We start from the raw sequence: 22,456 nt of genomic DNA on the forward strand, positions 1-22,456 counted from the left end.
CAAAGGTTCCGCTTAAGATAAGAAAAACGAAAAAGCCATTTCAGATGGTTGGAATCTCACTAATTATAGTAAAGGCCTAGGAGAATAAGATATTAGTGGTGTAATGATGCATAAATGTCTATAAAAGGCTAATATGACTAAAAAAATTGATAATTTTTATAAATACTTATAAAAACCTTGTTCCAAATCTGATATATGGACCATAAACACGTATTTAACACTGATAGCCTGTATGAAAGTCTACAGACACACCAATATTAAATAACCACTTTATGATGACATACAAAAAAGGTGAATCATGTGAAGCAACTTAAAATCTTGTTCTACCTCTAATGTGACATAATCTGGTTGCATAAGTGTCCCACACCCTTAAACCAGTATTTATTTGATGATCCCTTTAATTTATATTCAACAGTCTCAACATGCCTTAAAAACCATAAATCACAAGATATTCCCATTTATGTCTCTGATCACAGATTTTCTGACAGATAGCTCTGAACTCTGTTTTTGTAGACGTTCTTTCATTTTCTTCTTTAGATTTGTGTCAAAATGGACATTTGTAAACTTTATTTTAAATCTCGCAGTATGAAACAGTCAGCGCCATGTTTCACTAAGTCAGGTTCTCTTTTGATGTGGATTCAGTCCCAAACATTATCACTTTACACATTTTTGTCTCGTCTTTTCATCAATTTTGGAGAAACAGTTTACAAAACAATCTTGCCGCTACATATTTTCTTCATGCTGCCCATGGAGTTTATTTATAGAAAACTGGTAAAATATATCTTTCTACTGGCTGATATTGTACAATTATGTAATTTTGCTAATTTGTAAATGAAGTGATGGAAAGTGTGAACTAAGGGGGATTCTTAAATTTAATTAAAATGGGATTGTAAATATTTTACATTACTTTGCCAACAGATTTGTAGGAATAATAGAAATAATTGCATAGATAATTTTTGTGAAAATCTAACTCATGACATGAAATTATGATAAATCTGGTATTAGCAGGTTGTTAAAATTTTGAAATATGACAGGGATGTGCAAAGTGTGGCCTGTGGGCCATTTGCAGCCCCTGGATTGTTTTTGTGTGGCCCCCCAACAGTATTTTGAGATTGGTACAAATTTAACCCACCAGCACAGATGATTTTATTTACCGACAAGTTAAAATCCTCATATAATGGTAAATGTGAAAAGCACCACACCTTTTTAGTCACAGCTTGGTCTTTATTTTTTAATTTGATCATTAGCAGGACTTTGACTTAAACCAGACTTTATACCCAAATGTTTATTGAATTCTGCTGAGTCTTCAAGCATTTCCAGAGAGAGTGACCAGAATCCTGTTAATTTATAGAAATGGACAGAAAAAAAGAAAAGAAAAAAATAATTCAATAAAAGTCGACCTTCAAAATCTTTTAAAATTTTTTTTAACAAGGCAAACATACAAAACCTTATGTTTCAATCCACAATAACTTGCACATGTATTTCCTACAACCCTCCAACTATCTTATCCTTTTCATTAAAATATTGCATAGCAAGTTCAAATTTTCAGCAAGTTAAAAGAAAAAAAATGTTTGTTTCATAATTTCTTCAGTTTTAAAAAAATCTTATGCTTTTAGGAGCCCGACCATTTTAACTTGACAATTTTGGACAACTTCACAAAAAGTTTGGATACCTTTGAAATCAGGATCCCCTAATTATCCACCACAAATAAAGACCTGGTTCAGATAGAAACCTCCGATTTTGACCTGAGTTTAATTTATATTCTTAAAGTTCATTTTTAAATAAATTTAGTCTTGAAATAAGAAACAACCAAATCTTGCAAGCCAAGAACTTTTTAATGGATAGAAACAGAACTGCAGGTCAGTGCTTTTAACAAAAATCGCATAAATAAACCAATCGTTGAAGAGAGGGGCACAAATCATGAAAACATGAGCAGGTGAACGACGATTTCTGATGCTAAGATGGCCGCCGCAGGTTTGCCATCGACCGGGGAGCGGAGTGCCGAGAGCTGGGTGGCGTTGACTGAACCGTCAGGTAAACATCTATCACTGGAGGACAAACGCCGCCGCTCTTCCTTAACCTTTCAGAGAAGAGAGTCCGGCTCGCATGATCTCATCGACCAGCAGGATGTTGCTGGCGATCACCGTGCTGTAAAACAAAGATGCGTTAGAGACGGAGGAAACTGGTTCAGGATTGAGACATCTTAGAAGTGAATCCTCACCAGGAATGGAGAAGCTGCTTTTTCACACTGTAGTTGTCCCAAACTCCAGCCTCCCCGGCCACCATCGGCTCCCCTGAGAATAAAACAAACAGGATTTCAGATCAGAGAGAGCTTCACCCTGAGCACAGCTGCACATAAATCAATGTGATGATTACCGGTGCTGAGGTCGACTCCGACCAGCTGACCGGACTCTTTGTACTCCGTCTGCAGCTTCAGCAGAGTCTCCTGAGGGTCGTAGCCCGAGTTCTGGGCCAAAACCTGCAAACAAAGAAGAATAAAAAACAAATCTTTATACAGCATGAACTTAAAAAATAAAAACAAACTACAAGCAGCTCAGCTAAATGTAAACGCTTAAAACATTAACATTGTGTACCAGTATTCACACAGGCAAATAAATGATCTTATCGTAAGAGAAAAGGTCAACGGCGGTCACCTTGGGGATGACGAGAAGAGCATCTGCAAAGGCCTGGACCCCCAGCTGGGCTCGGCCTTTCACGTTGGGCTTGTGTTTCACCAGAGCGTCCGCCACAGCGACTTCAAACGCGCCGGCGCCGGACACAACGCAACCTGAACACACAAAACAATATTTAAAATTAATCCTCGATCTTATACAGCTTAATAATAATAATAAAGTCATTGAATCTGTTCTGATCAACTGAATACATGTAGGAGAGATAGAACTCTCCTAATGCAGAGGAAAAGATCAGAGTTACTGTGGCACAGACAGAGGAGACCAGGAAGCGCCACCATAACGTCCCTGGGTGTTCGCTGTGCAAAAGGCAGTTAATTTTGTATTTTAAAACATTAATTTTACAAATAATATCAGCAAACTGAAGAGCCTCCAAAGCTACTTTGACAAAATGTAAGTCAGGGGCGACAAACTGTAATTCAAAAATGATAAAAATTTGAGCCGTAGCTGCAGACGAGACTCTTAATTTATAATCAGAGTAAAAATTGTTACCAAAAGTACAACACAAAGTACTCGTGTTCTTATGACCCAGTTTTAACAAACGGTAAAACCAGGTTCACCCAGAGACTTCCAGAGATTAATGCACCCAAATGAGCTTTTATTCTTTCTTAAACTCAAATAAATAAAGCAAACGCTTTAAAACAAAGTGACCAAAATCCTGCTCTCATTACTGAAAATAAATTTATTCAATTGAGACCGAAAGAAACTGAAAACTGGGTGTGTTTTATTAAGACGGCAAACTTGCAAAATCTGTTCCAGCGTATTATGGCTGTTGCAGAAAAAAAAAGAAAAGAAAAATTAAGTACATTTCTGTCCAAAAAATCCAAATTTTGAGAGTAATCTCAAAATTTTCTAGAAACACAAAGAAAATCAAGGACAATTATTAGCTAGGGGGAAAAAAAGACATTTTCAGATGAATATCAAAAGTTTTCTACAAAAAAGAAAAAGAAAAAAAAAAGGAAAAGGCAAGGAAAATTTTCTAGAAAATGTTTTTCTAAAAGAAACTCCCTGAAATTAATCACAAAATTTCAGAGTTTTTGTCAGACCTTTACTCCTTTTGTTCTGTCTACAAAAGCCTTCAAACGGCGTCGTAAAAATCCCTTTTAAGCTTTGGATCTACAATAAGTAGCAGGGTACTTTATTTAATTTTATGTTTATTGGTTTGTTACCGTCTTCGATGGCGTTCTTGACGGCCCGCAGGCCGTCCCTCACGGCGTCTTTGATCTGCGTCAGGGTGTGTTTGTTCGGACCCTTCACCAGCAGCGTGACGGAGCGAGGGTTCCCACACTTCTCAATGAACGTGTACTTCTCCTCCCCCTATAAAAAACAGATCAAAAATAGTAAAACATCTTGTCTAAAAAGATTAAATGGGAAATAAATCTGTTGTACTCACTAGTGTGTGTTCATAAACCAGCCCAGCGTGACCCAAACACTCAGGTGTGAGGTCATCCACTGAGTTCATGGCGATGCCGCCGCAGGCGAGAGAGAGCCTGAAAAATAAAAACACAATCAAGGTTTAAACTTTACTTTGTATATTTTAAATTTTTCTCTGTATTAATATTCTCAACTTTTGAGTGTAAAACTGTGACCTGGTTTGGGTTTTTATTATCTGTAAATTCAACAAATGATTAAAAAAATCAACTTGCTTCAGCTTTATTTGTAAATTTATAATACTTAAGAGTTCGTGAAAAATCAGAAAATCAGATTGGTGCATTTTTCTCCCTAAAACCAGCTCCAGGACTGAGTTTAAATCTAAGATGGTGGACATGTGAAAAACCTCTCGCTCAGTAAAACTTGTAATTTTCATGATTTAAATGATGAAAGATAATTTTCTATTTTTCACACAGCTGTTCATAATTGGAAAATCAAGTTCCATGTTTTTCAGGAACTCTGTAACATGTAAGGTTTGATGTTTTGTGTTTAGAACAGGAAAATATTTGGGGGATCTTCAAACACCCCAAACCTGCACAGACTGAAGGTGATCACACTAATTATTTCAGGAAAAAAATGCTTTTCTTTATAAATTTAACATGTAAAAGTGCCAACAGTTGTTTTTTCAGAAATGCAAATGATTTTGGCTGCTACTTCTGCTCCTCTCTTACCTCTCCATGTTCCTCCTCTTTGCTCTGCGCAGAGCGACGATTCCCTCCTTGGCGAGAGCGTCCAGGGAGAACGGATCGATACCCTGAGCAAGCAGAGAGACGAGCCCCGTTTACCATCGTTAATTAAACCAATTAATGATTTAGTTCTGTTCTGATCCTCTGAATACATGCAGGAGAGGAGCGACTCTCCTGACGCAGAGGTTCAGCTCAGAGTTACACAGAAACAAACCAGGCAGGTGTTCGCATTTAATCCTACTGAGTCAGGGGGGACAAAGTGCGGCTCGGGGGCCATTTGTGGCCCCAACTGCAATTCAAGGATGATACAAATGATACAAATTAAAGTAAATTTCTGTCTAAAAACTCAGACATTTTGGGAGTAATCTCAGAAAAATTCTAGAAAAAACAAGAGCATTTATTTGCTATGAAATTTTTTTATCACAAAATTGTGGGGGTTTTGACTATTATAAAGAAAAGTGGTGCATTTCTACAAAAACTAGCAAGGACTTTTGCTAGAAAAACAACAACCAGTTCTTAGATATCAGACATTTCTTACAAAAATATGGAAATTTCTGAATTTAAAATGTTGATTTTTTTTTTGTTGCTGAAAATTTCCAAGTTTTCTGGAAAATGTTTGACATTAATCACAAAATTTCTGAGTTTTTGGCAGAAATTTACTCATTTTTTTCTACCTACAATGGCCATAATCTACAATCAATAATCTCCAATTTATTTGATTGATTTTGGGCTTTTTGGTCAATGTTGCAAAAAATTTGGACACTAAGTGGATAAACACCAACAGACTGCAGCCTAACATCGTCACCATGATGTAGCGATTTAACGGCGTTAAAACTCGTCTACCTTCTGGTTGATGACGACGAAGCCTTTGTCGTCGCTGGTACAGACTTTCTTCTTCAGGGCGATGATCTTCTGCACGCGCTCCTCGATGAACTTCCTCTCTGCGGCCACCAGCTTCTCCCGCTCTCCGGCGCTCTTGTAGAAGAAGCCGGAGTTGACCTCCGTCTTTTCGTACTCCAGAGAGACGTTGCAGGTCAGAACGTAGGCGTCCTCCACCCTCTTCTTCATGTCTGGATGTCTGGCGCCGTGGTCCAGAACCAAACCTTTGATCAGTCTGGAGTAAAACAGGGTCGGTTTTAGGTCTTTCAGAGATAATAATAACAAAAAGTCTCTGTTCTGTTAAAACTGACTGTGTGTCGCTCTCAGTCTTGTGCTTCATCTCCATGATTTCCACCATGTACAGGTCGATGGGTTCGTTGGGTTTGGAGATGGCGAGCACGGCGTCCACCACAGCCTGAGGAGAGAAAAACTGGATCAGCATTTCTTTAAATATTTAACTTCAATATTCAAGACTCTAAGTTTGCCATTTACACAATCAGTGAAATATAAAAAAATAAAATGAGGAGGACCAAAGCTGCATTAAGACTTGAATGTGTGAAAATCCTCATTCCTTCTTCCTGCACTAGTTAAGCAGCAGATTCTCATCTGAAGCAGGAGAAAATTAACATTTGATAGTTACTGTTTAACCTGCTCAACACCAGAAAGATTTACATTTTCCAACATAGACAGAAAGAAAATCACCAGGTTTTTTAGATTAAACTGGTTCAGTGAAGCACACAGAGGTCAATCTAAATGCCTCACCTCAGTAAGCAGGTCTGCCAGCTCTGTGTGGACCTTGGTCCTCAGAGAAGTCCGGGCGACATTGACGAGCGTTTCTCTGTCCATTTCCCGAGTCACTTTCACTTCCTCCAGAACAGTCAGGGCTTTCTCTTTGGCTGCCTCGAAGCCTTCTGCGATTATTCTTGGATGAAGGCCCTGCAGAACCAAACCGGAAATGAGTTAAGAAATGTGTTCATTTAAAACCTGACAACAGTTAGGAAGGTTTAGAGAACGTAGATCCTGTGCTGCGTGACTCTTGTACGAAATATCCTGCCCCCATCTCCCTGCTGGAGGGCAAAAAGCTGCTAGCCAACAATGACTAGCATTGGTTTTAGCTGTTAAGTCATCAATATAAACGCACTAATATATAAAACACGCCTGACATATAAAACAAAAAGGAATGCAGTCTTTGATACCAATTGTCAACACTATGACAAGGCCAGGAAAAACTTTTAAGAAAAAAGTAGAGAGGAAAGTAGTTCAGTTATGCTAGCTTGACTTTGAAAACTTTAAAGTGTAGATGTGATGTGGAATTTGGTGTGTTTCAGTTCAGTTACAAATTTAAAAAAAAAAGGCAACCTAAACACCGATTCTAACAGATGGTACAGTAGATGTTTATATTAGCTAATCAACCACCGATGTTAGCTTAGCCAATAGCATCAGTAGCTAATTTACCACAGTAGTTACTTGTTGTTAATCTCAAAATAAACATGAAGTCTAAAAACAGATGCACAATGTTCTGTTTTTTGTGTGGGAAATGTTTTAGTGTGTTTTTGGTAAATCCTGAAATATAAAGTGGTGTTGTCACTCACTAGCAATGAGTCTGTGTGTAGCGTAGCTGAGACAGAGAGTGAGAAAAAAAGTGGTTTTGAGTTGTTCAACAGTTTTTCTGTTATTTTTACCTTTGCTGTGGTGTACTGCACTAAATTAATAATACCAACATCGACAGGTTTTATTTCGCTAACTGAATTGTTCTACCGTAGCAGAACGGCTATGGATGGCATGTAAAACAATAATCTTTTTCCCCTCCCGTGTTGTGTGCATGCGCAAAATTTCCGTATGTAAACAGTAACATGCAGGGGGTCCATATGTTGAACCTGGACATCGTCTCCTCGTCCATCGAACTCTTACCTCTGAGACGTAGAGGTCAGCCTGCTTCAGCAGCTCACCGATGATGAGGACGTTGGAGGTGGTGCCGTCCCCTGTGATGTCATCCTGCGCCGTGGCTACTTTAGCAATTAGTGACGCTGTTGGATGTTGAATTTGCTTGAAACGAACAAAAAAGTGAACGTTATTCAGTTTATAAACATCAAAATAAATCAGAATTATTTTAACTCCAGTTGACATTAACATAATATCTACTAAAAGTCTTGCAAATTAGACTTTACAATTATAAATAGTTACAGAGGTAAAGGGTATTCTGATTCGCTGAATACATGCAGGAGAGAAGGAGGCTCTCCTGATGCAGAGGTACAAATCAGAGTTACTGTAGCACAGACACAGGAGACCAGGGAGAGCCACGGTAGCATCCCTGGGTGTTCGCTGTGCACATTATTTATCTAATTAACCTTCAGGTTTTTCTCAAAGTGCTTCATATTCATTTAGAAACAGGACTTGTATTAAGAAGTTAACCCAAAACGACAGCCACAGCATAGCTTGATCATCCCTAATGACAGCTAAAAGTCAATAACTTGATGAAATTTGTTTTTTAAAGATGTGAAACTTTATACCGTTGCATTTTAATGAGTTGTTTTACAACATTGATTTGATCCTGTAAACTACATGTACTGAATTTGAATTGTTTAAAGTACAGGTCTCAAACTCCAGTCCTCAAGGGCCAGTGTCCTGCAGTTTTTAGATGTGCCACAGGTACAAAACACTGGAATGAAATGGGTTAATTACCTCCTCCTTGTGTAGATCAGTTCTCCAGAGCCTTGCTAATGACCTAATTATTCTATTCAGGTGTGGTGCAGCAGAGGCACATCTAAAAGCTGCAGGACAGCGGCCCTTGAGGACTGGAGTTTGACACCCCTGGTATTGCATCGATTTGAGTAGGACGCAGGAGCAGAACGGGAGTGGTCCCCTACTTGTACAAAACAGTTTATACTAAGAGTAGCCATATTAATACACATGAAAATATAATTTTGACACTTAATGTTTACTGGTTTTCTCAATTGTTAACTTTGTATTTTTGTGTTTTTATGATGTAAAGCAGTTTGAACTGCCTCGTTGCTGAAATGTGCGATACAAATAAACTCGATTGATCGACACCAAGTGGATGAAGGTTTAGACATGCAGAATAAAAAGCATTTACTTCCTTACCATCTCGTGTAGCAGGACATTTCCATCTTTGGTCAGCTTTATGTCTCCTGCACCAGATACCAGCCTGCAAGTAGCAAAACAAATATTTTATATGACAGACGGTGAATAACTACAACCTCCCGCACCGGGTTTGGATACCATTTTTTACAACAGACTTTGTTTTATGCAGTCGTGTCTAAAATAAATTCTAAAGAAAAAAAAAGTGCAGTCGGGTCAATAACGGAAATCACAATTATATGGCGGATTTTTTAAAATTTGTAATTAAAGAACAAAGCGCTAAATGTAATCTAATGACCCTCGTATGAACACCGGTAAACTTTATATCAACCGATTTAAGCTGCTAGCCTCAGCTTGGAGAGCTAGCCGGCTGATGCTAACATGCTAACATTAGCTTAGCGGTGTCAGCGCGGATAATGACTGGGCATGGCAACGTGCAGTAGCAAACCCGTTACCCGGATACATAAGTGAGGCCTTGGTTAAAATAACGCAAATGTGGTTTGTTACTTTTTATGCAAGCGAGTAGAGGCTTTCAGTAGACCCATTAATTAGAGTCGTAAGGAAACAAACTGATGTCTAAGCAGTTTACCGGTAGCTAACAAATATTAGCTAGTTAGTTAGCTACCGCACAAAGAGCCCAGAAGGCACTCACATTTTCATGGTTCCCTTCGGTCCCAGATTGCTCCTCAGCACGTCCTGAAGCCCCCGGGCGGCACTGATGTTAACCGCCAGGGCGGCCTGCGCTCTGGCCACCTCGGCTTTAGGGTTCAGCGCTTTAACGGCAGCCATGGTGAGGCAGTACAGCTAGCGAGTAAAGTTAAAAAGTCTCGCCGGCAGGGAGTTAGCACTGCTCGGGCTCGGATAGCTACAGAAAGGAGGGTCTGCTTCCAGAAAGCTCCAACACGTGTTGCTGTGTTGCCTTCACGTTCCGACGGCAGGATAGGACATTCGAATTCCGGTTAAGTTTCATATGGCTAAGTATTCATAGTGATTCGTGAAAAATAATTTACACTCAATCAACTTTGACATTTCTGCCAAAATCTTAAAACAATTTTATTTAAAAAAATTTTCATACATGTATGTTACAGACCAACGTAAAGGCTACGTCTTTGCTGAACAAAGAAGTAGCTTTTAACTTTTTTTAGTAGAAAGAAAGGTTATTTTGATCAAATTTAACTTGATCAAAATTCAATTCGTAGTGTGTAGTGTTAACGGAACTTTAGCTTAATTAACTGAATCCTAATTTCCAATTTCACTACATATTGAGATTTCCAACCTTCTTTAAACTCACCTCAAGTCACACCCAAGGAGTTTGCTGATTGGTTAAACAATGGCACATTTGACCTTTAGGAGCAATCCGCATCAAGAACATTAAAAATATGCAAGTCAGATTTTATGTACTGATGTGTTAAAAAAAATAAACAGGAGAGGAAAAAAGTCTATTAATCAGAAATTTAATTCAATATGTACAACTAATCTTCTTAAATCACTGCATTTTATATTTTCCACTCTGAGGCCCCACAGTGATTTTAAAGACCAAAGTTGTTTACAGACACAGCTTATTTAATAAACCCCCAAACAACAACATGGTGGCATTGCTTAAAAATTAATCTCAGTTAGAGCACAAAGTCACCCTAATGATATTAATCTGTTGTATTGGTATAAACCCAAACCAGTCAGTGTACAGTAGCTTCTTCTGCAAAAAGTCATTGGCTCTGCTTAACTACAACACATTTAAATTACCATTCACTGTAGCCAGGAGTGTTGATGCTGAAGAACCTGGAAGTGCGATCAGTTAGGCAAAGGAGAAAAGAAAAGTTGTTTTTTTGCCGCCATTGTGAACAATCTTCATATATTTTTAGCATCATGAATACTTTAATAATTCTGACCCAAATCTTTTCACAACCTGTCAGAAGCTTTGTAAACATAAGACTTTTGCTAAGAAAAGGGAGAACAATCTGAAGAACCTCATTTCTCTTAATGAAATAATTACCACATGTACAATTTTAGGTTTAATATTTTGAGTTTTCCATAAAGCTAATGAATCCCATTATAATTTAACTTTCATCTTGTCTTTCATGATAAACTCCAGATCTGTAACACTCTAACAACCCATTAATTAACTAGTAACGTTCTGGAGATAATCGTTTTGACCCAACATTCTTAAAAACAACAAAAAAAGGAAAAGTAGAGAGATTTAAGAAACGGAAAAAAACAAGGAAAATCATAACTAGGTTGTGTTGAATTTCCTGGCAGTGTACATTCTGGTGGTTGGTTGCACTTCATGGGTCTGAGTGTTTGTAGCGCTGACTGCTTCAGTCTGCGGTTACTTCAGGGGCGAAGTCTTCATGGGAATCATTATTCTGGACTCCATGTGCTGAATAAGAGGAACTGTAAGGAGAAAAAAGGTTTAGATTTCATTTGGCTAATAAATCAATAACCTATGCATTCTTGATCAGCAATATGCAGATATATGACTCTTTCTCAAACTGTGGTCCGCGGGCGCCCTCTAGCGGTCCGTGAGGTACTGCATGTAAACAACCGTTTATTTGCCGTTACGTTAGTAGCTCAAAGTGCGACGCTACAGTTAGCTTACCAAAGGATTGTGTTTATAAAATAATAATGGATACATGGCTTAAAACCGGTCACTAAAAAGAAAACCTAAAGATAGCGGTGGAAAATTTCTCAGGGTGAGTTGCAGTTGGACTTTAACTTTTTTTTTTCTTTTTTATATTATTACGATACATAATAGCATGCCACCGGCATACAGATCTCGGTCTGCGGCTGTTCTGAATGCGATATGGCGGTCAAACTACATCTTAACACCTAAAATAACACTATGTTGGGGAATCTATTGGCTGAAAGAAAATGTTTGTTTTTGCCAACACTACTCAAGTCTGTTTTTCCTTTTCTTAGCGTCTAAATTAGAAAGTGGCCAGTTACTTTTACAAAACAGTGCCATCTTTCACATCCAGACTATTTATTTATTTTATTTATTTCGAACAAAGACGACAAGTTAAGAGACTACTATTTCAAATTCAAGTTGTATACATTACAATGTTTTGTTATTCCGGTGGCAATTTGTAGTTAGGTGGTCTGTGACTGTTAAAAAGGGGTAAGTGGCCCTCGGACTAAAAAAAGTTTAGAAACACTGATCTATAAGGTTGCTGGCTTTGTTTAATCTGTCTTAAAAGACAAATAACTACAGAAATAATGTAATTTCAATTTAATCACAACATTAACAATACTTAGAATAATGTTTGGACACCAATTCAAGCTTACCTGTGTAATAAACGACCTCATCCCAACCCTCCCGGTGCCAAGCTGCATTTCTAATTTTATCTCTGGTCTGAAGATCTTTGTAAGCTAGACGATAAAAAACAAAACAAAAACATATTTATTCATTTGGTGAGTATTTAAATCAACTCACAGTTTCAAGCTTAAGTTATTCTGAGAAAACATTCATGAAGTTTAAAACTGAAGTTCTCAATTATATAACACAATTGTGTTCATTCCTTAAAATCACAGGCTCTTGGTGAAAAGAAACAGATTTGTAACCATATTTATAATAGCAGGAAAATCTCCTCACCCCATAAGTGATGAACTTGGTAAAGACTTCCGATCTGTGAGAAAAAGCCCCCCACGGCTTCCTGGTTCTGCTGGCGAATCTCAATCGCCCGAGCCCTGCAGAGCATCAAAAAACGTAAACACAGCGCCGTGCAACTCTGGACTGTCAACTAAATATTTGCAGTTTGAGGAGTAGGTCATTGCAATATTTTTGCTTGATTTTCACTGCAAAACAAATGATTAAATTATAACCATTCAATAAAAAAGGCAAGATTTATCATATCTAATTTAGAGATCATATCTATCATATCTAATATAGAGATGGATCAATATCAATATCCAATGTTAATATTTCTGATACATAATTGATATTTACCGATATTATATATATACTCCACTACCGTTTCAACACCTTTGGAAAACAACAACCAGAAATAGATACAAATAACTATTGGTTATTAATAGGACCGATACCAATATGTTAAAAAATTACTAACAACAGCCAATATCAATGTTGGTGCCGATATATCGTGCATCCCTAATCAAATGTTTAGCAAATAATCTAAATAACTCAAAAAAAAAGAATCAAGTTAAAAAATATATTTAAAATTAATACCCATCTCTCCTAATTTTTCTGATGCATTATGTTTGTTACTCACTATTTGTGCAGTAAAGATTAACAAAAAGGTTTTCTTACCAGTAATTTCCCCACTCGATCATTGTCCCTGGCTGGAATTACAGCATGAAAATGGACAGCATTTATTTAGGTTTTCACTCTGGTTGAAAACGATCTTTAAAGCTGAACGTAGGTGAAAACAGTCTTACTCTGAGCTGGTATGACCGGAGTTCGTAGATGTTTGGTCCTGGACGAGGGACGGGTTCGTTCCAGAAGCTGAACTCCAGCAGCAGCTGATTCCTACGAGACAGCAGCATCTTTCCCCTCTCATCCCTGTAGTTCATAAACCCCTACAGCCAGGACAAATAAAGACAAAACCGTCACTCAGTAAACCCCCAGCTCAGCATCTGAAATGATCAAAACAGAGTCAATTGAGCTGATTTCTGACTGCTTAAGTGAATGGAGATTTTTAGGCAAGAGCAGCAAGGCATGTGTAATATGAGGAAACTGGAAAATAATTGGGTTGCAGTCATTATTTAAAATCATTATTAATCTATTTTAGAAAATATGTGGATAATTTATTTAAAATCAGTTCAGAAATAAAAAAATTCTAATATTTTAATTAAAAAACAGCAACAGTAATTATATTACAATTCAACAAAAATCACAAATAAATTATATTCCTAATATATGTTCTAATATATTCCTGTTAGAGGTGCACCTATCGCACTTTCTGGTCAATTACCGATGGATCGACCAGAAAAAGAAAAAGATCGACTGATCTTTAAAAAGCTTCATGGGTCAATTCCAATTTTGGCTGACTTTTGGTTGAAATGTTGATTACTCTCAAAATGTCTGAGTTTTTTGGCAGAAATTGAAATTTACTACATTTTTGTTTTTCTACAGTGGCCCTAATACGCTCTAGTAGATTTTCCACGTTTGCTGTATTAAAAGAAAAGCATCTCGTTTTCAGTTTCTTTTGGGTTCAATTTAAACTTATTTTCAGTAATAAGTGGTGATGCACCGATTGCACTTTTCTGTCCGATTGCCGATTACCAATCTTTAAAAAGCCTGATCTACTGATTCCGATTTTGGCCGATTCTGATTCTTTTGGTCTGAAATGATGCTAAATATAGCAAGAAGGTTGCGAAGTTGGCAACAGTGATTATTGTTAATTGCAAATGTGCCGACATGACCTGTTAGATTTACCTCTAACAGAGCAGAGCAGAAGAAGACACTGGTTCATTTTTAGACTTGATCACCAAACTCCCAAAATGAAGGACATCAAAGCTGACTTATCGGTGCACCCCTAGTTCTTATATTAAAGGTCTTCATCAGTGCATACCTATGTTTCTATTTTTGGAGAGCAACCACAAACAACATGAATAACACAGAAACTGACTCTCTACTATACTTACCAAACATTCAGCATACAGCTGATTCTCTAACTCTGTAAATATTCTTTTTATTTAGCTAAACAGGAAACAGCTGGAGAGCCACAGAGACACTAAAACCTGGTCTGGGGTTGTTTTTATGGCCTTTAGGTCAGCAGTGTGCAGGGATCTGAACTAATCCCTGTTACCTTATTCTGCCTGAGTTTGTTCATGACTTCGGTGAGAGCTGGGTATCCTCCCCGATATCTCCAAAGGTGAACTAGAATAGAAGGAGCAGAAGAGCCAGAAATAATGCAGCTCTGGAAAATGTTTTCCTCTGGGCCAAACCGCAGTCAGTTGTAGTTGCACCTCATTAACACAGATCCTTAAAAATAAAGCTGTAAAAACACCAGCTTCAGATTTAAAACAACCACAATGCAGATAAATATTAAGCATAAAAAACCCAAAGGTCATTGCTATTTCTCTTTATTTTTTCCCTTTAAGGGACTTTAATGTTCACATGTGGTTCATGTTTAATTTCTGTATCCTTTCCACTTCTGTTCGCATCGCAGAGTCAGATTGAAGTTCAGGAGGAACAGAATATAATCACAGGACAAAATGGACAACAGCCAGGAAAACAGCAGGACAGACATAGCTGGTTGTTGACTAAAATAGGAGCTGTGACTCTGCTGGTTTGTGTCAGAGGAGAGAAACTCCTTGACTATCAAAAGTATTTACACGCGTTGAACTTATTCCGTTTGTCACATTATAAACAACATTTTCCCACTCTTTTTCCCCGAGCGTTTGATGCGTCCAAAGCTGGAGTTGGAAAATCTGGACTTTCACGGAACGTAAAACAAGCATGTAGTGGCACATTTTCTGACGTAATCTCAGAAAAACTAAAATAATGGAGGATAAAATAACTGTTGCTGTTTGTTCTCGTCCTATAATCTACGACTCAGCAACAAACTGAGGATTTGTGATGACAATCCCTCACATCTCCTGTACAGTTTTTATCCTGTTGGCTGAATTATTGATAATCATAACATAACTATTAACTGAAATGTAAACACTAACTCATAATTTTATCAAAGGCTTGTTATGAAAGCAGTCGATGCACAAAACTCATTTTTACAAAAATGTTTGACATGATGTCAACAAGGCTGATTGATTATGCAGCTAACTCAGCACTTCAAGACCTCAAATGTTTAACAATACCCAAACAGCTTAATAGTTAAACATTAATTTTTGTAAGAAATTAGTGTAGATTCATTATTTATCAACGTTACCTTTATTGTTTTACTTTCACTGGACTTTCTAATTGAAAAACACTTCATCTAGACAGCTAAGTAAATGAAAGTAGAGGCCTGATTAACTGTGTGAGACGCTGCAGCCTCTTACCTGCCTGATCCTGCTCTCCGTACCAGGTGTTCCAGGTGCCCACCAGCTCACAGGGGTATTCAGGGTCAGCATGGATGGAGGGTAATACTTCTTCACTGGGGACAAAAACAAACAGAAATGTGCAAGAATGTACTAAACCTGAGATTAACAGAGAGAGATTAAATTAGTTTTTCTTACCAAAGTTCATTGTAAGCATCAAGGCACTCTGGTTTAACATTATGAACTGTTGAGGGGAAAAAATAAAACGATAAGTGGACAAATAGTGAAAATGACAACATGAAAACTTTACATTTCATGAAATTACTATAGAGGAAATAATGCCATAATACGTACACTGTATTTTGTAGAGATTGTTGTCTTCTTTCTTGGATAGTAGATGAGAGTGGGCATCTTTTCTGGGGTCTACTTTTCTCACAAAAAGAGATTTAAGTCCTGAGAAACCCCTGCACAGAAAAATAAATAAATAAAATTAAGCATTTTTCTCCTGCACAGTATTAAAAATCAGCTTAATAACCAAAAAGCTCTTATACTGAATCCTATCAAACCCTTGAAAGTCATAAATAGACTTGCTGTTTTTATCCTCTAATTACTTCAGCCTAAGCATCCAACTAATTTTAATAATATAAATTAAGAGTATGTCTTTCAATGAGTTAAGATTATATTCTGTGCAAGTTTCACTATTATAAGCTAAGAATTGGTGAAATGCACCACCTTAAAAAAAGTATTTACACCCTTTGGACTTTTTTTTTTTTACATTTTTGTCATGTAACAATCACAAACATTTAGAATTTTGTTTACTTTTAAATGTCAGATTAAACCACTATGTTATGGAAAAGAATGCAAGGTTTTAATATTTGCTGATAATGGCTTCAGGATGACAGCTCAACATGATCTGACAGGTCAATATTTAAAACAAAATAAAGTAACATGACAAACTGGCAAGGTGGAAAAAAACCTAATGTGTCTGCACATTTTAAACCAGTCAGCTGACAGTTTAAAACTTTGCTCCCGCAGCAATCGTTATAGTCACTGCAATGAGTTTTATTAGAAAACTAATGTACATGGATTTTAAGTGCTAAATTAAATATAAATACAACCAATAACCACCACTGTACTGATATTCTTCGATAATGTTATTCCTTCAAAGACAATCAACATTTAGATTATTGTAAATATTCATGAACAAATCAACTAGAAATGTATTTTTTAAGAGAGGAAAGCAATGTAAAGCTCTGCACTCTCGCTGCTTTGACCTTGAAGTTAAATCACTTTGTGAGTGACAGCCTCACTTCTAACTTTCTTTTGTGTTATCAGCTATAAAATACAGCTCCTTGTTCGCAGATGTAATTACAAACGGCACCATGTTCCGAACTTTTAACTTTTCAACGGGGTCATAGTTAGCAGAAAGTTAGCAAGTTTAGCGCTAATGCTAAGCGGCTAATGCTAGCTACGTTGCGTAGGGACCAACGTCCCTACGTTAGCTTAGCCACCTAGCATCCCAGAGTTTGTCATTAGTGTAAAGTTTTCCTAAAACCGAGCTAACTTTTTGAAGAAACCTCTCTGAATCAGCAGGTAGCATCTGCCCAACTCTGACCTGGTTGTGATGGCTGCCGGGACGTTCGCTTGAAGTCCGGCTCTCCTCCAGTGAAGGCCGGTGGCCACTCTTTGAAGGACTCTGCTCGCCATGTTTCCCTGAAGGCAGTTAGAGTCGGAGGCTGATGGAGGCGGCTGCAGCAGAGCCACAGTCCGGGCTGTTTACTGGGCAGCTGACCGGGCGACGTAACGCAGGAGAACAATGTGGAGGATGATAAACGAGCTTTACAAACACAAACACAGGAATCCCAGGTTTACAGCTGCTAAACAGCACAATCATTCTGTTCATGGTTGACAAAGTGAACGTTCTATCTCCTCATATGCGCTTTTCTATCGACTTTTGTGCTTTGATCAATTTTTTTATTTGATTTTTATTTCATTTCCAAAACATTCATCTGAAAATCTTACTTATAAAAACACTGCAAAAACTTGCCAAGTAATTTTGGTCTAGCTTCTTGTGCAAATATGTTAAGTTTGTCATATTTCAGTAACTTTTCAGCAAGATATAGCCTTGTTTTAAGTAAGTAATTCCTTAATATTGATGGAAAAAGTACTTGTTCAATTTTCAGATTATTTCACCATTGCATGGGAAAAATGTGTTATAGGTGAATTTATTTGAATATGTACTTTTCATCAATATTAAGAAATAATTGACTCAAAATATGTTCGTTTCTTGCTGAAAAGTTACTTGTAAGTTAAGTTAGTTTTGTCTTATTTCAAGTGCATTATTTGCTCGAGAAATTACAGCAAAATTATTTGATAAGATTTTGTGTTTTTGCAGTGCAGTAATATATGCATTCATATTATAGTGCATATTTTATATGAATCAGCCACACAAAAGTTTTCAGTACCTTACAGTAGTTCAAAAATTGGCATCTCAAACATGTGAAAGGTCTTGACTTCCTCTTGAGAAGATAACCTTAATTAAATTAAAAAGCACATCCATTTTATAGTGTAAAAGATTTTTTTTTAAAGAGGGATTTAAATAAATAAAAGCCACATATTGGTCAATATATTTGCTGCTGATTGCGTTGCCACAGTACCACTTCATAACTCCTCAACAAAGAGTCACTGACATTTTCTTTTGAAAACTGGAAGTTTTGAGAACCAGTTCATTAGAAAACAAAGATCTGCAACCTTTACAATCCAAAGAGGCATTTTTGCCTTTAGTTCAATTGTTGTTTTATTTATAATCTTGACACATTTAAGACTTTTTAAGTCCTAAAATTTAGATTGTTAATCTCTCCCAGAAACCCAGAGGACATCACAAAGCATGTATGTGTTCCCATTTTCATTTCATGGCAAAATAATCCAATTTCTATTTTTGAAAGTAATATTAGAGTTAGGCTTCGGTTGAACCCATAATGTTTACATACTTATATTTTTATTAACTCTTGAAACAAAAACATTACAGAGTGGCATGTAAGAAAACAGTTTTCTATCATGAAGTAGGAGTTTGTACAGACGGAGAATCAGCTGCAGCGGAGGCAGCTGAGATGTTCAGCTCTTTGAGTTTATCCGACAGAGAAATCTTCTCTTCTAGAAGCAGGTCAGACAGAGGCTCCACAAACTCTGTCCCTGCGACACTTTTCCCCGTCAGCGGATCCACCACCCGGCCCACTTTGTAAACGATCTCAGAAAGTTCATGCTTCACATGTTTGGATCTTGCCACAGGCAGAGCCTTGATGAGGACGATATCTCCCACAGTGCACTGCTCCAAAGCATCATGGGCAAAGTAGGTTTTCCTCTTGTTGTAGTACTATAAAGGAAGCGAAAAAATGCACTTAGTTAACTTTAAATGCATAATGATACACACATTCTGTTTAGAAAGATTTATGAAGTACTATATATTCAATACGCAGATTTCAGTTGCAAAGGAGTTCAATGAAATAGCATTATTTTGATATTAAACTTAGAAGGAAGTTATAATTAACCATCAAATACTGGCTACAGGTTGAAATACTTTGAAAAAGAAAATTCAAAATGCAGGAAATCAATTTATGTACTTCAATTAAAAAAAGCTTTTAGGTGGAAACTGAAATCGGCAGGTAAGAAAACCTGATCAATCCAGGTGTAAAGAAATACATGTTTCTGGCCAATATAACTACAATACAGATTCATGTTCAGTTTACTTCCTCCAAACAGAAGTGAAATGCAGCAGAGAACACAAATTATACATCCAAAACTCAAGATCTAACATTATTTGTATGCTGATTTAATTAATATGTTTTAGATTTAAAGTTCTTGTATTACACAAACACGTATTTGTTTTTCTCACACAGGAATCATCTACAGACATTAGCTGCGGATTCACCTTCAGCAGGTAGGAGTCCAGCACCAGTCTTGTCACTCTCACTTTAGCAGTTTTCCGCATCTTGGTCCCGATTACTTTACCGATGACCCATCTGGCATGGACTACAACCTTTTTCCCTGACATCCTGCTCAGCTTTCCTGACCCCGGAAAGAAAAACAAATGAAAATTGTATAAAATAAATAAAAAACATTAGGGACGTGAAAACAGATTGAGTGACACGTTGAGTATGTGAAGGCAACCTCTAAATATTAAATATTTCCCGTCGTCCTACTGTGGAGGCTTACATAATCAATAATGACCTAAAAGAGGATCCGTCTTGGCTTATTAGCTTTAGCATCCCAGATACGTTCATTCATCAAGAGTCAATGGGAAAAAACAGACTTTGATATGATTAAGTTTGACCGAAAAGGCTAAAATGTACAAAAATGAACTCACTGAAACCAGATTAAAGTATTAAGTTGGAAAGGTCAAGAATCCCTCAGTTGCAGCGAGTCTCCATGCTGCTAATGTTTTCTTCTTCTTTTCTATTATGGCGGATCGCAAGCAACTTTCAGGTGCATACCGCCACCTACTGTACACGAGTGTGTAGCAACTTTACATCTATCATCTATTTTTTAATTTTGTCTTCTGAAGATAAATAAATAATACTTTCCTTAATCTGTAAATATCCATCGTGTTTCCTTCATTTCTAAATATTCCTTTAACACTCCATTCTTTACCTGTCCTTCCAACCATTCTTCTCAATTTCTCCCCTTCAGGTTCGTTTTACAGTTCATCAACATGTGTTCTTCACTTTCTTTCTCTCCACATCCTTCACGTTTATCATTATTTTTCCTCCCTATTAAATATAAAAGGTCATTTAAATAGGTATGACCTACTCTTAATCTGATCATTATTATTCTTCTGTTTCTTTCATATTTCTAATTAATACTGACTTGTGTACTTCATATAATCTTCGTCCTTTCTTATCTTCATTCCACTTTTTTTTGTTGTTGCCATTTTTCCATTTCTTTACCCTTTATAAGTGATTTCCCTTCCCCTTTCCCAAAATGAATTGTAATCGTTATTGCCCCCTCTAAAGCCCTTTCTGCTAATTTATCTGCCTTTTCATTGCCTTTTACACCTTCATGTGCTGGTACCCAACATAACCAAATATCAATACCACCCCTATACGCTTCTAATGTCGATTTACTTCTTGGTTTAATTAATGACGGTTTTATGCACTACCGCCACCTGCTGGAAAGAAGGACGACGTGCAGCAGTAAAACAGCCTATTGACGTTCTTCTGCGATTAATTTAATCCGTATGAACCCTGAAGTACATCTTTTACCAAACAACTGTGTATATTTAAACTTTATTGCACGTTCCCACTTTTAAAATATTAACATCGTAATGTAATAATTAATTATTAGTCTGTATTACTGGTTCTCCATGAGCTTCTTGAAATATCTACTGTACTTTGAATTTTTAAATAGTCTCGAGTCAAAACAATTTTTATGTCAAAACTTTTACTTTTCTAGACTCAAATTTGTCAGATATCTGAGTTATTGTATAAAGTGTGTTAAGTTTGGAAGTATGAATATACTGTATATGTACAAGTCTGTTTCTTTTCCAAGGAATTTAAATTAAATCTCATACCTTCCCTTGCTAATTAACAAATTCCAAAAGTTAATTAAACGACTCCTCACAAAACCCAGATAATTAAAAAGTGCAATGTCAAAAACAAAACAAAACTGTTTTGTTTGCTTTCTGGTTAGAAAATCTGCCGCCTTTCCAGAAGATGGCAGCAGAGAAACATCACTTCTCTAAACTTGATTGCAAATTTCAAAGCCTTTCTTATAGGAACAAATGTCATTTTTCTCAAAATTGCATTTTTAATAGTTATCTACTAGTTACTGGTGTCAATAACTAACCTTAAAAATTAAACTGAAAAGTAGGAAATATACATACAATTATTAAAATGTTTATAAGTTTTATGGATACAGAAAAAAACATCTACTATATGTAATCCTAAAGTCCCACAGAGCAAACCTGCTATTCAGTTATCTAATAAAATGTGGTGACATTAAATCTGAGGGAATTGCTGCCTGCTTTAGCCCAGTTGTTGCTGATTTCCTTCATGCTTTTGAAAATAGGACACATCTGTTTTACCCAACTTCACAGATGAGTGGCTTTCATTAATCTTGCTAGTGTTTAAATCTGATAAATCTACTTCCTAATCCCTCACAAGTGCGACATATCCCGTTAGATGAACCAAACAAGGATAAATCACAATGGAGGAAACATTTCAGCTCCGACATTTCATTTCAGTGAAGTTGCTGTTTGAGTTAAATGCCACCAAGCAAACATTTTCACAATTACAACACAAACCTGGTCATGATTTAAGAAGCAAAACATTTGTCTAACCTCAGCGACTCATCACTCAGTCCAGCTGGAGTGAAGCAGAAAAGAGGTGAACAAAGTGGGAATTTGAGCTGATAATGGTGGTAAATAAATAAACGTCAGGAAGATCACGGATTTCAGGCTGTGAAAACATGAAGTTCTTCCTGTAGTAGTAAATATGTCAGAGTGAACCAATGATTCAGACAGACTGGGATCATGTTAGCTAACATCAGTAAGGAATCCACTTACCTTCTGGAGGAAATCCTCCCCGCAGCATGATGCTGCCACCACCATGGGGTGTGTGTTTTGGCTAAAGCTGCATGTAACTTTCATTAAAATATATATTTTTTTACATATTTGTTGAGACTGTCACCACTGTTGGTTTGTAGATGTCAACATTATGTTGTGCTATTTTAAATGATTAT

At 36.9% G+C, this 22,456-nt stretch overlaps 3 protein-coding genes and 2 non-coding genes across 5 annotated transcripts; all 5 read right to left on the minus strand.

Annotated features, from left to right (window-relative positions):
• Nucleotides 1-1,814: 1,814 nt before the first annotated feature.
• On the minus strand, nucleotides 1,815-9,675 carry cct6a (chaperonin containing TCP1 subunit 6A). The gene is made up of 13 exons (XM_005813989.2): nucleotides 9,438-9,675; nucleotides 8,789-8,852; nucleotides 7,598-7,732; nucleotides 6,449-6,622; nucleotides 5,998-6,101; nucleotides 5,651-5,921; nucleotides 4,793-4,875; nucleotides 4,084-4,180; nucleotides 3,860-4,007; nucleotides 2,655-2,788; nucleotides 2,377-2,479; nucleotides 2,222-2,294; nucleotides 1,815-2,148 (listed from the first exon to the last, which is right to left on the minus strand). The coding sequence occupies exons 1-13, from the start codon at nucleotides 9,572-9,574 to the stop codon at nucleotides 2,076-2,078; spliced, it is 1,596 nt and encodes a 531-aa protein (XP_005814046.1). The 5' UTR covers nucleotides 9,575-9,675; the 3' UTR covers nucleotides 1,815-2,075.
• On the minus strand, nucleotides 2,862-2,997 carry LOC111610169. The gene has a single exon (XR_002753539.1). It is a non-coding gene; the product is annotated as a small nucleolar RNA SNORA22 (small nucleolar RNA).
• On the minus strand, nucleotides 7,880-8,016 carry LOC111610168. The gene has a single exon (XR_002753538.1). It is a non-coding gene; the product is annotated as a small nucleolar RNA SNORA22 (small nucleolar RNA).
• A 547-nt stretch (nucleotides 9,676-10,222) lies between the features above and the next one.
• On the minus strand, nucleotides 10,223-17,623 carry nipsnap2 (nipsnap homolog 2). Its single transcript, XM_023342079.1, has 10 exons — nucleotides 17,337-17,623; nucleotides 16,076-16,185; nucleotides 15,920-15,965; nucleotides 15,743-15,837; nucleotides 14,551-14,621; nucleotides 13,178-13,318; nucleotides 13,050-13,081; nucleotides 12,375-12,469; nucleotides 12,068-12,151; nucleotides 10,223-11,176 (listed from the first exon to the last, which is right to left on the minus strand). Exons 1-10 carry the CDS (start codon nucleotides 17,426-17,428, stop codon nucleotides 11,112-11,114), a joined length of 831 nt encoding a protein of 276 aa, XP_023197847.1. The 5' UTR covers nucleotides 17,429-17,623; the 3' UTR covers nucleotides 10,223-11,111.
• Nucleotides 17,624-18,688: 1,065 nt separating this feature from the next.
• mrps17 (mitochondrial ribosomal protein S17) lies at nucleotides 18,689-20,172 on the minus strand. Its single transcript, XM_005813993.3, has 3 exons — nucleotides 20,085-20,172; nucleotides 19,650-19,786; nucleotides 18,689-19,094 (listed from the first exon to the last, which is right to left on the minus strand). Exons 2-3 carry the CDS (start codon nucleotides 19,770-19,772, stop codon nucleotides 18,777-18,779), a joined length of 441 nt encoding a protein of 146 aa, XP_005814050.1. The 5' UTR covers nucleotides 19,773-19,786; nucleotides 20,085-20,172; the 3' UTR covers nucleotides 18,689-18,776.
• Between the last annotated feature and the right edge of the window lie 2,284 nt (nucleotides 20,173-22,456).

The sequence above is a fragment of the Xiphophorus maculatus genome, chromosome 11 (assembly GCF_002775205.1).
Source record: "Xiphophorus maculatus strain JP 163 A chromosome 11, X_maculatus-5.0-male, whole genome shotgun sequence".
NCBI classification, from domain to species: domain Eukaryota; kingdom Metazoa; phylum Chordata; class Actinopteri; order Cyprinodontiformes; family Poeciliidae; genus Xiphophorus; species Xiphophorus maculatus.

Bases quoted from the DNA above. Each gene is read 5' to 3' on its own strand.
- cct6a (XM_005813989.2), bottom strand. From the start codon at position 9,574: ATGGCTGCCGTTAAAGCGCTGAACCCTAAAGCCGAGGTGGCCAGAGCG. The intron at 5,922-5,997 runs GTCAGTTTTAAC...GTTTTACTCCAG, and splicing joins AAGACTGAGAGCGACACACA to ACTGATCAAAGGTTTGGTTC. The intron at 4,876-5,650 runs GTAGACGAGTTT...CTGCTTGCTCAG, and splicing joins TCGTCGTCATCAACCAGAAG to GGTATCGATCCGTTCTCCCT.
- nipsnap2 (XM_023342079.1), bottom strand. From the start codon at position 17,428: ATGGCGAGCAGAGTCCTTCAAAGAGTGGCCACCGGCCTTCACTGGAGG. The intron at 13,082-13,177 runs GTAAGACTGTTT...CTGTAATTCCAG, and splicing joins TCCGGTCATACCAGCTCAGA to CCAGGGACAATGATCGAGTG. The intron at 12,470-13,049 runs GTAAGAAAACCT...GATGCTCTGCAG, and splicing joins ATCGAGTGGGGAAATTACTG to GGCTCGGGCGATTGAGATTC.
- mrps17 (XM_005813993.3), bottom strand. From the start codon at position 19,772: ATGTCAGGGAAAAAGGTTGTAGTCCATGCCAGATGGGTCATCGGTAAA. The intron at 19,095-19,649 runs GTGAATCCGCAG...CTTCCTTTATAG, and splicing joins TGGACTCCTACCTGCTGAAG to TACTACAACAAGAGGAAAAC.